Raw genomic sequence first — 14,203 nt, 5'->3', positions numbered from 1 at the left:
GAGAGAGAGAGAGAGAGAGAGAGAGAGAGAGAGCGCACTGCCAACTCAGGCTGTTCAAGGACTTGGAATGTACCAGAGGCCCCTGGAAATGTACTAGTGATTTACCTGCGCCGACGGGGCTTTAAATGTCACATTTATAAAGGGAAAGCAGGCAGGCTTGAGGAGTTTAGTCACCTCTGCGCCGCCCATCACTGCCACAGTGTCAGGGAAAGACAGCTGCAGGTCCACAGGGGTGCAGCTCGGAGTATCCTCTCCATCAAGGCAGGAGGCAGGTGGCCCTCCCTGCCCTGGGTGGTGGCAGAGATTTGTTCTTTAGCCTGACACTTGCTCTCTGATGTCCCTCGGCTGGTCTGTGCTTCTGTGAGCCACAACTTGGCCTGTCTGTAACTCCACCGGCCTCCACTGCTTCCTTTCCCTGTGAAGTGACCTCGCAGTGACACCTGTGTCCTTGGGAAGAGGGATATTTATGAGAGGCTGGAGGCAGCCCTGAGAACCTCATGGTATGCGGTGACTTAGGAAGGGCAGATCTGAGACACCCTGGACTCTGCTCAGCTATTGCCTCTTCTCTGCGCACCTGCTTGGCACGCCTTCCGTGCTAGCTGTCCTGTTGGTCAATCAGCGAGCCTTTGGTTTCAGCCATGCATCTTGTGGGTCCTGTGAAGGGTAGAGGCCCAGCAGGGAGGAACATCCCTAGGAGGCTGTCCTGTCCAATGCCATTGCGGCCACCGTAGTGAGACACGGATTGGGTACAGAGTTGGTGCTATGTGTGTGAGACCAGAGGCAGGAGGCACAGGCTTAGGGAACTTAAGCATCATGCTGTTGGTCCAGGCCTGGCGGGGGAAGCCATGTTCTAAGAGCTTGCAGTGGCCCTGACACTCCGCCTATAGCTCCAGATCTTCCTAAAAAAGATAGTATGAACTCAAGAGAATAGGAAGCCACGCCCCTCGCCTGTGCCCAGGTTGGAGAGTGGCACTGGAAAGGTCAATCCCCACCTTCAGGCTCCAGGCATTGCCTAGCCTCGTGTACACCACCCACGCTCCTCATACTGTGAGTCTCACTGTGAGCTAACAAACTGCAAAGCCTCCTTTAAATTGTACCCATTCACCATTGACCTCTCTGTCTCTTGTCTCTTGGTCTCTCATAATTCGACCCTTGAAACCATTGCGGGGAGGCTTTCTCTCCTTGGAACTTTCGTAGAAAGCGCTTTTATTGAGATACAGTCCAACCATCATAAAATTCGTCTTTTTAAAATGGACATTTCAGTGGGTTTTAGGGTATTGCCCAGTTTTTGCCACCCCATACCTCACACCCAGGGGGATGCCCCCTAGTTGGGGCATCAGCATTCACAGGTGAGCTAACCTGGTCAGTAAAGCCTGCCGTGCTACCAAAGGGCCCAAGCCAAGCACTTACACTGGACCTCGCCTGAGCCTCACTGGGGGCGTGGAGTTCACATTTCTACAGGAAGGGAAACTGAGGCTCAGCACTGACCTAGACTGTAGCCTCACACACACACACCGCCCACTGGCACTTGACAGTCATTTTAATCACGACCTGGGCCACGGCAAGCAGTGCCAGCACTAACAGATTGCTGTCGCATCTCTCAGCTGAGTCTCCCTTAACTGATACTTCATGGCTATTGTTAATGTGCGTTTCCCATGGAGTAATTTTCAGAGCCTGAACTTGTAGCACATCCCAATGATAAACGTCCCCGGTTCTAAGTCCCCTGTCAGCTGCAATGTCACCCTTACTTCCTCCCCAGCACCTCCCGACAGCCCATCCAGTTTTACGATCCCTCTGTCCCAGTGATCACGGCTGAACCTTTAAGAATCCGGACGCACTTCAAGTTTAATTGAATAGAATTCTTTGTATAATAAATTCCGCATGAATGCTACATAAATCAGTGCCTGGAAGGATTTGTGGCTCATCTCTCTCCCCAGACAGGGTTGGAGGATCCTGCTGGCAGTGTGGTGCCCAAGCTGGTCCTGTCTTGATCGCCAAGAGGGATAAATTTGTCTTTGGGGGTTCTGGCAGGGGGCGTGGCTTCCACTGTCAGAGCCCAGAGCTGCTCTCTGAGTCCCTCCTGAAGGGGTGGCACTTTGTCCAGGCTGAGCAGAGGACAAGCAGATTGGGGTCTGGGTGCTTTGGGGAGGGGGTATCAGTCACTTTATGGAATTGGAACCCCCAAAGCCATCAGTTGGTACCTTAGGAATCCTGGAGAAAGCAGGGCACACACTCTTTGGGATGGTGTGTGTGCTCTATCTCGGTTGGTTGCTAAATTCGCATTCATCCCAGAAGTCCGTGTAACCCCAAGGTAAGATTCCCACACAAGCTGGGCACCGTGGCACATGTCTTTTGTCTCAGCCACCTGGAGGGCTGAGGTAGCTGGAATCCCTCAACAACCTGGGGATTTAAGGTCAGCCTGGGCAACACAGCAAGGCCTTGTCTCAAAAGAGAGCAAAACAAAAAGAAAACCACCCTCTTCAAGAGCAGCCACTTAGGGGTTCACATAGCCCCAGCCTCGAAGGCAAGATGGAGTGCCCGAGTGTCCAGAGGCCACTGGCAGAGTCAGAGGGCTGTCCAACCTGGAAGAACAGTGAGTGAATGATCTGTGGGCACAGCTTCCCTCTGGCTTCCCCAACCCGGGTCTGAGACCAGCCCTGTCACTCACTCCCCAGCGTCTGAGCCTGGACATGCTGGTCATCTTTTCCCTCTTGTCCCCTCTCTGGTAAAATGATGAGTCTTCATGTTTGACAGTCATGGAAGAGCCTAACTTGGGGATGTTGAACCAGGCAGGGCCTGGCAAACTCAAGCTGCCGTTACTTGAATTCAGATCACCCCTTTCTCACACCTTAGCCGAGTCACCTCGAGCTTAACCACTTAACCATCGTGTAGCCCAGGCTGGCCGGGAACCTGTGCTCCTCCCGCCTGAATGCTCTTTGGCCCTCCACAGTGCTGGTATTAGCATGGTGGTGCCTGGCATTCTGCCTTTCTAACAGAATAACAGCAACTGCCTGGGTTGGTAGTGGATGCTGAGTGCCTGTCCTGTGTGGCTGTCATGGCTGAGCAGCTGTGTCCTCTTCAGGTCACATTCTGAGCTCCAGGTGTGGGACCAGGCTTTGGGGACAGGATATTACTACAGAACCAATAGGCCTCGAATAAGAGATCCTCCTGCCTCAGTTTCTTAAGCACTGTAATTCCAACTCTATGTCACCCTGCTCAGGCCACGTTGCAGAACTTTGCAACCCCCCTCTTGCTGTGGGCTGGTGAGGTGGCCTGGCGGGTAAGGATACCTGCTATAGAACTGTTGTCCCGAGTTTGACCCCTGGTGGAAAAAGACAGGCTGTCAGGAGTGGACCTCTGATTTCTGTAGACATGCACATAGACTAGAGAGAGAGCATCCTGTCCACAGCAGCCCAGCAAGCCACCATCAGCATCTTTGTTACACAGAAGCTGGGGCTTCTCCATGCCTAGTACCAAGGCCACTCTGGGCCTTGACCTTGGATCTTCCTCCAGCCTGCCCAGTGTCTCGTTCCCCAGGGTGGCCTCCCTTGGGCAGTTAGCTGTTAGGGGTAGAGCTGGTAATTAAGTGGAGTAGGCTGTTTCTCTAGGAAAGGAGGAAAGAATTAAAAAGCTCCCAGAGGACCCTGGTTGGCCCAGGCAGAAGCAGCCATTCCAGGGAAAACGAGAGATGTAGGTGACAGCTCAAAGTGACACAGACAAAAGCTTCCAGAGACCCAACCCGGTAGATGGCACAAAAGCATTCTGATGACTCCAGACCCGGGGTGCAAGGTGACCTCTCTATCTACCAGCCCTGTCTATAGAAGCAACTCCCCGTGGCTGATCTTGGGTCACAGGCCCTCTGGTCCTCCTCGCCGGCCATCTGTAATGCCCACGTCCCTCCCCGGCTGCTACGTGCCTTTATTTATGATCACCTTGGAAGGGTCGAGCAGACATATGTTGCTAAGGGGCATTTATTCTTGTTTATAAAATTTATGGCTTCACCTCGATTACACACTGTCAAAACGGGAAAGATCGGCCCCAAAGCCTCTTGCCGCCTGACTGCCTCAGACGCATGTACATCTGTTAACTCCGTGGGAGCTGTGCGGGGAAATCAGGTCCGCTATAACTCAAGCTCGCTGTCCTGCCACGAGGCACGAGCTGCAGGCCTTGAGCACACACCCAGGCGTGCACATGGGACAGGGAGGTGGCTAGAGGCTGTGGCAGCCATGCCGGGTGACCAGCTGCACCGACTGGCCGTGGCCTTCGTCGAGATGCTTTGTGCTGGGTAAGGTGGCAGAAGAGGACTGTAATTCCATTGCCTTTGTGGGTACAGCTGCAGCACCCCAGTAGCTGGAGAGAGTTTTGAGCCGGTGGCTTTCCACCTGGCAAAGTCATGGGAGAAAAACATGAGTCCCCAGTGCAGGGGAGAGGAGGCAGGCATGAGTTTCAGGACAACTTGGCACCACTGATGACAGTCTTGAGAGGGTATGTCCCAGGCTTTCAAGTCCAAGTCATCTCAGAGGGAAACATCTCCATCTCGCAGCAGAGTGGAGAAGGTCCTGGTTAGCAGTGTTGCTCACTGCAACAAAGCCACTGGAAACTGATGTTCAAGACAAGGCAGCGAGGCAGTTGAACAAGTGCAGCATTTAACAGTGAGGGACCATAAGGAAGGTCACGGCCACTGCTCGGTACTGAGAGGTATGAAGACCTGCTTTGAAGTGCTGTGCGGCAAATAGCACGAATCCTGTGAAATCAATATGCATGTGTATACACTACACGAAGATGTGCGCGCTAACCGTACCCGCTTCTGAGGGGGTGGGGTGGGGATCAAGGGTGATGTGAGTGGAGGTGGGATCATGGCGATGTTAGCACTTATTCCTTGTTTTTCTGGATTTCCTAACTTTTTGGCAGTGGATTCAGGTTAGATTTGAGAAGGGCTCCTTGTGTAAGAGACACAGGAAGAGAAAAGCCAGGCGGGCGTGGTGTCGGCTCAGTTGGTAGGATGTTTTGTCTAGCCCGCACAAAACCTTGGGTTTGGTCCCTAACTTGGAATAACTTGGTGTGTGTGGTCCATGCTACTAAGCTCAGTATTTGGGAGGCGGAGGCAGTGGGTCAAGTTCTTCTTGGCTACAAATTAAACTGGAGGCCAGCATGGGCTACGTGAGACACTGGCCAAAGTAGGGAAATAGACCCAAAGGGAGGAAGATGTCCCCTGCCTGCGCTGTGTCACCTCCTTTCCTGGGCACAGCTGGAGTCATAGCAGTCCCTAGAGGATGGCATCCCCTAGAGCCCCCCACTAGCTGTGGGTGCCCTCTGATGATGTCTTAGTGTTCTGTTGCTGTGAAGAGACACCATGATCAAGGCATCAGCAGAGGGGCTTACCCCAGGAAGGGAAAAAGAAGAAATTCAGTGGGTTGCCAGTTATAAGAAGGCTGAGCCAGGAGGCCAGACTCTATAGGAAGGAATTTGGCAATCCACTAGCAATGTCTGTCGTGGCTCACAGAGATACAGAATGAGAGTCATGCTTTTGATACTTCTGGATTCTTAGGGTAAAACCATCACTAATCTCAAAGGAGGGGACACCTCATAGGGAGATCTGGTCTCCAGACTGCCTCAGGGGTATCACTACCCCTCCAAATCAGCCCCCCAAGATGGTTCTCAACACTCCAAGAGGACTAACAGAGGGGAGATTTTCCAAGAGCTTCGAGGCGACAAATCAGGGCCGTAGATCTCAAAGCGTCAAATGCTTATAAATCTGACTAATTAATTAGTCCGCCCTGACGAGCTCCCCACCATAATTCAGCATCTGCAATTAGATTTCATATTAAAGCATGCAAATTCAAGATTAAACCCAGAGAGATGGTATGACAGCTCCACCCCCTCCAGCCTCCCCAGCCCGCACCACCGGTGGCTCGGGCGGCTCCTTGGTGCAAACTCCAGAACCTTCCCTTCCGGAGCTTTGTCTCTCCACTCCCCATTGTGGTGCCGTGCTGTGCCCAGCAGTGTGAGGAACAGTGCCAGCTCCTTTCCAGGAAGACAGCTACATTTCAAACATTTTGGTCCAGGGACATTTGGGGACTTACAGGTTGCAAAGACCTGCAGCCAAAGGTCACGAAGGAAACCTCTGAATTAAATGTAGGCAGTGCTGCCTGGCCTCTGTAGCACAGGCATGCCATTGTCATCGGGGAGCAGAGTCTTAGGTTCATACACACACACACACACACACACACAAACATGTATACACACACATACACATTTACACACACATATATACACACATGAATATACATATGTATATACACACATGCACGTGTATACACATACATATATACATACACACATGTATACATAAACACATATGTATACATATACACACATACAAATATATACACACATATATAAACACATACACACACATATATATACATACACCACATGCATATATATACACACAAATATGTATATATATACATATATACATATATAAACATACATATATAATGCACATATATATACCCACACATATATGTACACCCCATATTTATACACATATATATGTATATATGTACACACACATATGCACACATATACATACATATACACATATATGTGTGTGTATATACATATACATATGTATATATACACACACACATATATATACAGAGAGAGAGATCTAGCTATAGATAGGAGGGAGGTGCCAGTGATCTAAAGAGCTGCACAGCCTCGCTGCTCGGTGTGCAATGACCTTTTGGTCAGTGAAGGGTCACATTTATGACAGTGGCAGACCATGCAACCTCATAGCTTTATTTGACTCTTTGTGTCCGTACGCTGGTAAAATAGCCAAGAACATGTGTCTGAGAAGGTACTCGCACCAGAAACTGATGTGTGGCTAGTTTAATCCATTGGAGGGTCAGGTGGGCAGTTGACAGCTGGCTTGGGTGACTTCCCTTGCCTGTGTAAGTGCTTATGCGTGTGACACACACTGTGCTATAGTCACATTTGATCTCAGTAGCCCTCCCTGGGAAGGGGCCAGCCCCTTTTGCAGGCCTGGAGAGGATGTGTGACTGCTCCCATGTAGGGGCCCATGGTGGATCAGAACCTGAATCTTCACCATCACCCTGAGCCAGAGTGGGCTTTGGCAAGTCAGGAAGCAGCAGGGACCTCTGGGGATGCTTGCTGTGTAGGCATTTCATCAATGATATCTGGTTGTCCTCTCCTTGTCCAGCGTGATCCTGACGGTGCTTCCTAACTTGCACACACACCAGAAGTCATCTTCCTCGCTCCCATGTGGGGACTGGCTTTCAACAGACACTGAATCCCAGTCCTGTGCAAGGCCTGGCACAGTTGGCCAACAATGTCTGCAGACCTAATGTGGAAGAACAACGCCCAAGCCAGGCCCTCCCATCTACTGAATCTCCACGAGACAAGTATGTGCTAAACGTCCATGAGCCATGTATGTGCTGAACCTCCACGACACATGCATGTGCACTGAGGACAGGCCATTGGCTGACACTGCAACCTGGAGACCCAGCTTCTGTTTCCACTCCCCAGGAGCCTGAGCTGCCCTGGCTTCTAACCACATGCAGCGTGGGTACACGGCCCGACAACACTATCTATCTATGAGGTGTTTCTGAGGCTCAGCTGCCTCCTGCCATGGGATGTTCAAGAACCCTGGATGACTGGAGACCACCCCGGATGGAGGTGGGCTGCTTCCATTTGATCGGCTCTTGGTGGTGGGAGCCAACAGCTTGTTTCCCAGGGACCATTGGCATAGCACACAGAAAGGGAAAACCAGAAACTATGGTTGCTACGGTCCAGCCAGTGGTGTGCTCACCATCATTATGAAAATATCTGGGAGCCGAGGGAAGAAGAAGCACACATGGTGTCCCTCTCCACAGAACGCGTTCAGATGCAGGAGCCATGCCCACTGTGGAGGACCCTTGTCTCCCCTGGTTCTTTGCCTCGGCTGGCAAGGGGTCTTTTAGACCCACAGAGCTCGGGTGAGCTGAAAGGGTGAGGTCCTGGCCTTTCTCTTGCCTTCCTGGCTGCAGTGAGTTTCTAAAGGTCCAGGGAAGAGTGAATACCACAAAGCAGGCTGTCAGGAGCACCCCCCACCCCCAAGTCTTGTTCTTCCCTTTGGCTGGGAATTGGGGACCAGGGCCTGCTCCATGGCCCGTTGCTTCCTCTGAGTTTGCAAGACTTGGGAAGCCAGAGCTTGGGAATTTAGTCTTTCAAAAGCCAGTAGGGATGCTTCAACAACGAGCGTGACTGTGACAGTTTCCAGAAGGCTTTGCTGAGTGATAGGGTCGGGAAGAGCTGTAGACAAAGGCCAGTGCATCCCTTTAAACTTGCCAAGAAGTGTCTCCCACCTTTCTGCCCACTCAGCCCCGACGAGGGGTTTGGCATAGCAGTGTTCCGGCCTGGAATTTGCGGGACAGTTTCTGAACCTCAGTTTTCCTAGCTGTTAAGTGGGTATCATAATGGGGTGACACAGGGCACTGGACAGAGTGACCAAGGAATGTGATGACATTTTTTTATTGGATTATAACTCCTTAGGACAGTGCCCACACTGCTTGTGGCTGTCACAACTCCTGTCCCAGCCTGCGGCACAGAAGTTCCCTGGGCCTATTTGTTAGGTGAATGAATGCCCGTCAGGCTTCCTGGGCCTGCTCCCAGCTGGAACACCTGCCAGCTGCTTAGCCCATCTGGCACCATCTGGGCCAGAGACAAAACCATCCAGCAGACTGTACCAAAGCCCCTACAGTATGCACAGAGGACCCTTCCTCCCCTGGACAGTGTCCTACGTGGGACAGAAGGTTACAGAGTGCATGGGAGCCCCTATAGGGAAAGGATCATGGATGCAGATGCCCGGCAGGTGCCTAGCACTGGCAGAGGCCCAGTGGGTAAGCAGCATCATGTTTGCCCTGGCGTAGCTTTGCTCCCATCTCCCCCAAGGATCTCTCTTCCAAGCCTAACACTGCCTGCCTGTTTGCCCCCCACTGACTTCAAAAGCCCAGTTTGGAAGATAGCCTGAGCCCTGAGCCCCCGCTTCCCCATCCAGCACACACCCCCAGGGCAGCGGAGTCACACGGGCCCAGGATTGAGTCTCAGTTGTGGAGTTTTTGACTTGTGATCTCCTGCAAGCCTGTTCGCCTCTCTAACCCATGGTAGACTGAGGTCAGCTCCACCCCGGTTCCTGAGATCCCTGGTGGGTTTACAGCGATCATCCGTGCAGAGGCTCGACACAGTGGGCAGCCTTGGCCATCACTGTTTGGCATGTGGTGCCCACGCTGACCTTGGGCTATCATGCCCACCTTTACACGTTTGGCCTTTCTGCTTCTGCCTCTGCCACAGTGCCCCCCTTTCCACCTCCATGGTGCCAGCTGCTGAGTGAACACACACACACAGTGCCTTTCTGAGCCTCTCCATCGAAACTATGCATGGTTTGCCCGTGAATGCAGAGATCAGGCTGGCTTTAAACTTAGAGGTCTCCCTGCTCCTGCATCCTGAGCGCTGGCGTTAAAGGGGTGTGCTGCCACCTCTGACTGACTCTGTATCCCTGGCTAGTCTTGAACTTGAAATCTTTCTGCTTGAGCTTCCCAAGTGCTGGGACTGCCGGTGCAGTCCCATAGTGGAGCCAGCTATGGCAAAGAAAACTCACTGCTCTGTTTTCTCAGATGAGGAGAATGAGGATCCAAGCAAGGTGGACTGGACCAGTCTCACCCACCTGACCAGTAATTCCAGCCGTCTGTCAGCCAGACAACCCACGGGTGTTACTACACAGGCATGAGCGCAGAATGAAGCTGAGAGGTTGGCACTGCTCAGGTGCCCAGGGTAACCTGAATGTCTCAGAGGCCAAGTTCAGCATTGTATTCTGTCTGCTGGAGCCCTGGCCTTGTTTCTTCAAACCACCTCCCCTGCCCCCATGTGAACCAAGCTCCAACAAGGGTCTAAGGGAAATTTGAAGGAGCCCAAGCAGGAGCATTGTCCAGCGAATGAGGTGGAAGCTTGGGGTGCAGCCAGGGCTCTGGGCTAGGGGCACCAGCACCATCTTTGGCTGGACAGCAGATCTCTGAGATTTCTGACTGTTCCTACCCGGGTCTAAGATGTCTGCTGATAAATGTTCCTACCCAGAAGTCTGAAGAACAAAGGAACCCCAGAGAGAATGTTTACTCTGTCCCTGAGATAACAGGGAATCACCAGCTGCCCACAGTCGGTAGAGACTGGTGTCTCTTACGCCCCCCTTCTCTGCTGTCCTAGAGGGGAAACTGCGGTTCAAAAAGCAAGGGGCTCTGGCCTGAGCTCTCAGTTGGTGGGCAGCAGGGCTGGGACAAGAGTCCTGTGGCAGAATGCTCCGGGCTCTGGGTGGATGGTGGAGTCCGTGGCGCAGGCTCCGGAACAACCCCATCTGTTACACATATGCTCGTCAGCAGCGTTGGCTGTCAGGACCACAGTGAAGAAATGATTTCATTAGGAACTAGGCGCCAAGGGGTGGGGACCGCTGGCCTGGGTCTTGATGCAGTCTCCGACACTGGTCTCATGCTGTCATGGGAGGCATAGCCCGTTTCTGGAGATGCACACTCAGGCAAACTCCTCAGGTGTGCAAACACTTCAGGCCAGGCTCCTGGGAGCTGAAGTGCATTTGCTAAGGCACTGTTCCACACAGATGAGTCCCCAGCCTGTGTAAACTTCGAAGAAATGGCAGGTGACCTTTATTCTCTGTCCACAAGTCTGGAAGCTTGGTCAGAGGTTCTGGAGGGTGGCCCTGGCCCTTGCTTTTTTTTTTTTTTGGTCTGAAACCACATGGGTCTGCTGTTTATCAAAGGCTGACCGGAAGCTTGAAATCTTCCTGTCCCGAACCCCTGGATTAGATATGTGGTGACACAGGAACCTGTGACCCCAGCACTCACGCAGCTGGGGCTACACAGTACACCCAATCTCAGAAAGTAAAAAAGAAAGGACCCAGGGCACGCCACATTCATATAATGACCAACTTAGGGAGAAGTCACCAACTCTACCTGATCCAGAAGATAAAGGCCAGCAGCTTTGGCACTGCCAGCAACAGTGACATTTCCTCAGGGCTTTGTGCCAACTAAATGTTCAGAAGCACCCACAGGTCCTGCTTGCTGCATGATAGCTTTTTGCGCTGGCAACTTCAGTTCTAAACGGTACAAAGCCAGAGCCAGGCTTTAGTTTTAGGTGGGTGAGTACCACACTGCAGGAGATTATGTGTCTCAGGGGGTCTGCAGTATTTTTCTGTTAGTGGGGACACTGGGGCATCTGAGCTACCCCAGGTTAGATCCATCTTGAGATATCTGGTTTCTCTCCCCATTGAACAAGCTGGCTTTGGTAGGTGCCACATACATCATAAACTGCAAAGCTACGCATGTTGACCAGGTGCCCTTCCTGATGGGAGGGAATGGAGGGAGACTGGCTCCTGGGATGCTTCTCTGAAATGTCACTTTAAAGCTGGGCACAGGTGACAACTCCTAGCTCAGCTCCAAGGCCAGGATGTCGAAGCAGCTCTTGTCTTCCCGCTCCTATGGGTAACCTAAACCGTCTGGGCACCGGGCTGTGTAGAAACCAGAACAGAGCCGTCGTGTGCTCAAGTACAAATTTAATAAAGCCCTGACAAGTCTTAGTCCACGAGTTACCTACAAAAACAAAAACCCCCGCTTCCTTCTGGCGCCACCAGGAGCTGCTGGGATGTCATCAAACAGCTGCTATGACATAACTGCCGGGAAGCAGACTCTAGGTGACCGACAGAGCCCTAGGTCAAAGACAAACGGGTCAAGTTGATATCGGTGCTTACAACTAACTCTCCGTGTGCCCGCTGTAACTTGCAGGCTCTGTGTTACCTGTGCAGGCTGTGAACGGGGCACAGGGTCTGCGAGCAAGCTGGGAACACACATGGCTGGCAGACGTGAAACTGGAGCCACCTTCCAGAACCCCAGGGACTTTCCTGGGCCTACCCCATGCTCCAGCCCCAGATCTTTGCTAAAGTGAGAACAGGGCACGGCCACTTCCCACTGTGCAGGCTCCTTGGGGAAGGAGTGCTGTAGCCCTAAGCTGGCTCCAGGGAATGGAGGAGGGGCCAGGACTCCTGGCTTCCACCAGGGTGGGAGGGAGACAAGAACCTGATGAGGCAGGAGACGTGTGGCTGCTAGCAGGTCACTAAGTCCTGGGCCTCTGCCTCAACATCCTGAATCTGGAGAAAGTTCTTAAGGGAAATGGGGAAAGGGAGGGCCCAGGAGCGCAGTGGGTGGGAAAAGAGAATGAGGTCCCAGACAAAGCGTAGTGCCAAAAGAGGCGGTGTGGAGATGAGATGTGTGGGACGTATCCTCAGTCCCCAGGGTCTGTCAGTGCAAAAGGATGGACTCTGAAGTCCCTGGAATAAAGTACTACCCAGGCAGCTGGGCACTGTAGGGTCTCATGTGGTTCTCCCAGACGCCCAGAGCGAGCAGGCTCTGGGTACTCCAGAAATGGGCTGTTCTCCAGGGGAACGACAGGTTTCTTTCCCAAGCTAGGACACTGATGCACAGGCCAGGGGCTGACAGCAAGGGTTCCCTGACAGCGTGGCCTGCTGAGGACTTGGGAAGGAGGGCTGTGGTGTGGACCACCTGTATCCCTGTAGGAGAGACCCTGACTGTGCTCAGTGGCCTCCCTGGCAGGAGCTGGGCTTGGTTGCCTGGGAAGAGGCCACTGTGGACAGGGTAGAGGCAGGGACTTTGCTGTGCATAGAGGCTTGGCGAGGCCGTACCTGAGTTTTCAGAACGGAAGGAGGAGCTCACAGGCACAGGCCTTGTGTCCTCAGAGGGGAAGAGAAGAAAGCCTCACAGAATCGCCAGGAGTTGCTCTGTAATCACTAGGCCCAGGTCTCAGGCCCCACAGGGCAGAACTGGGGGGTTATTTTCATCAGCCCTCTCTCCCCAGTGCATGGAGGGCACTGTGTAGCATCCCCAAGCTTGGGTGTCTCATGGCTATTGAGAGGGTCTGAGGGCTGCGGGTACCCTGGCCACACTCCTGGGGGCTCTGTGGTAGCGAGACCGGGGTGTGTTAGGAGAGCTCAAAGCCCGTGTTCATGCTGATGGCGTAGCGCAGTTTCTCTCGCAGTACGCTTTTCTTGCTGTAGTTGGGCAGCTTAAGCAGGTTGAAGCAAGTGGAAGACGTGGGCAGACGCCCGCCTGGCTCCCTCTTGCGGATGGTGAAGAAGCCCCTGAGGACGCTGCCCAGGGTATCCCCAGTGTCCTGCAAGCACACACACAGCTTTGGGTCAGAAGGTGCCTATACAGGAGTAGGCAGGGGCCTGAGAGGCTGAAGAACACCTGCCGTGGGGCACTCACACCTGCTGCCTGGGCACTCACACACACCTGCCCCCGGTTACTCACACCTGCTGCCTGGGCACTTACACACACCTGCCCCCGGTTACTCACACCTGCTGCCTGGGCACTTACACACACCTGCCCCGGGTTACTCACACCTGCTGCCTGGGCACTTACACACACCTGCCCCCGGTTACTCACACCTGCTGCCTGGGCACTTACACACACCTGCCCCNGGTTACTCACACCTGCTGCCTGGGCACTTACACACACCTGCTGCCGGGCACTCACACCTGCTGAGTCCTGTTCTAGGTCAACTAAGACAACAGGCTCCTGACTGACAGACATGTATCAGCTAACTAAGGCAGCCTGATACCCTGTCTCTGTTGGTACCACAGCCCATGGCCAACTAGCACTTGGCTCAACTTGGCCCAAAATTTGGAAGTGCAGGACCATCTAGTGTCTGACCCATGGGAACACAGCCTGAAGGCTGCTGGCTGCAGAGAGGTGGTGAGGCAGGGACACCCTGAGACCAGCATGCTTTCCCAGGGCACCCACATCTGAACAAGAGCATGGTCATGCTTCTACCTTACTGGACAGAGTCCTAGGGCATTCTCTTTTAAGCTGCAGTCAACAGGCAGCCTCCTGGGTGTGCGTGTCATCAGGGAGGAGTGAAGCAGACCTGCTCCGTCCTCCTAACCTCTGCTTAGCCCTTGAACCTGGCCAGATCAGCAGCCATGAAAGACTGTCCTAATAACACACCTCACAGGCCTTCACCAAGGAGGGGCCTCAGACAATGCTGAAGCCACACTGACCTGGCTCTGCAGTGCCCTCTGTGGGTGGCTGGCTGTCATGCCCTGAGAACCATGGAGGCAAGGGTG

At 53.1% G+C, this 14,203-nt stretch overlaps 2 protein-coding genes across 3 annotated transcripts in view; one reads left to right on the top strand and one right to left on the bottom strand.

Annotated features, from left to right (window-relative positions):
* Mmab (metabolism of cobalamin associated B) overlaps positions 1-7,934 on the top strand; it is an 18,082-nt gene extending 10,148 nt beyond the window's left edge. Inside the window, exon 9 of the mRNA XM_021163381.2 lies at positions 7,226-7,934. Coding sequence (XP_021019040.1) covers positions 7,226-7,370 — 145 coding nt within the window. The 3' untranslated portion in view covers positions 7,371-7,934. The remainder of the gene's footprint in view (positions 1-7,225) is intronic.
* Positions 7,935-11,600: 3,666 nt separating this feature from the next.
* The window catches only part of Ube3b (ubiquitin protein ligase E3B), a 41,338-nt gene continuing 38,735 nt past the window's right edge, over positions 11,601-14,203 (bottom strand). For both annotated transcript variants that reach the window (XM_021161955.2, XM_021161956.2), the window contains exon 28: positions 11,601-13,248. In XM_021161955.2, coding sequence (XP_021017614.1) covers positions 13,057-13,248 — 192 coding nt within the window. In that variant the 3' untranslated portion in view covers positions 11,601-13,056. The remainder of the gene's footprint in view (positions 13,249-14,203) is intronic.

This window comes from Mus caroli, chromosome 5, assembly GCF_900094665.2.
Source record: "Mus caroli chromosome 5, CAROLI_EIJ_v1.1, whole genome shotgun sequence".
Lineage (NCBI taxonomy): Eukaryota > Metazoa > Chordata > Mammalia > Rodentia > Muridae > Mus > Mus caroli.
The sequence above is the reverse complement of the archived record's forward strand: the minus strand, read 5'-3'. Positions and strand labels throughout refer to the sequence as shown.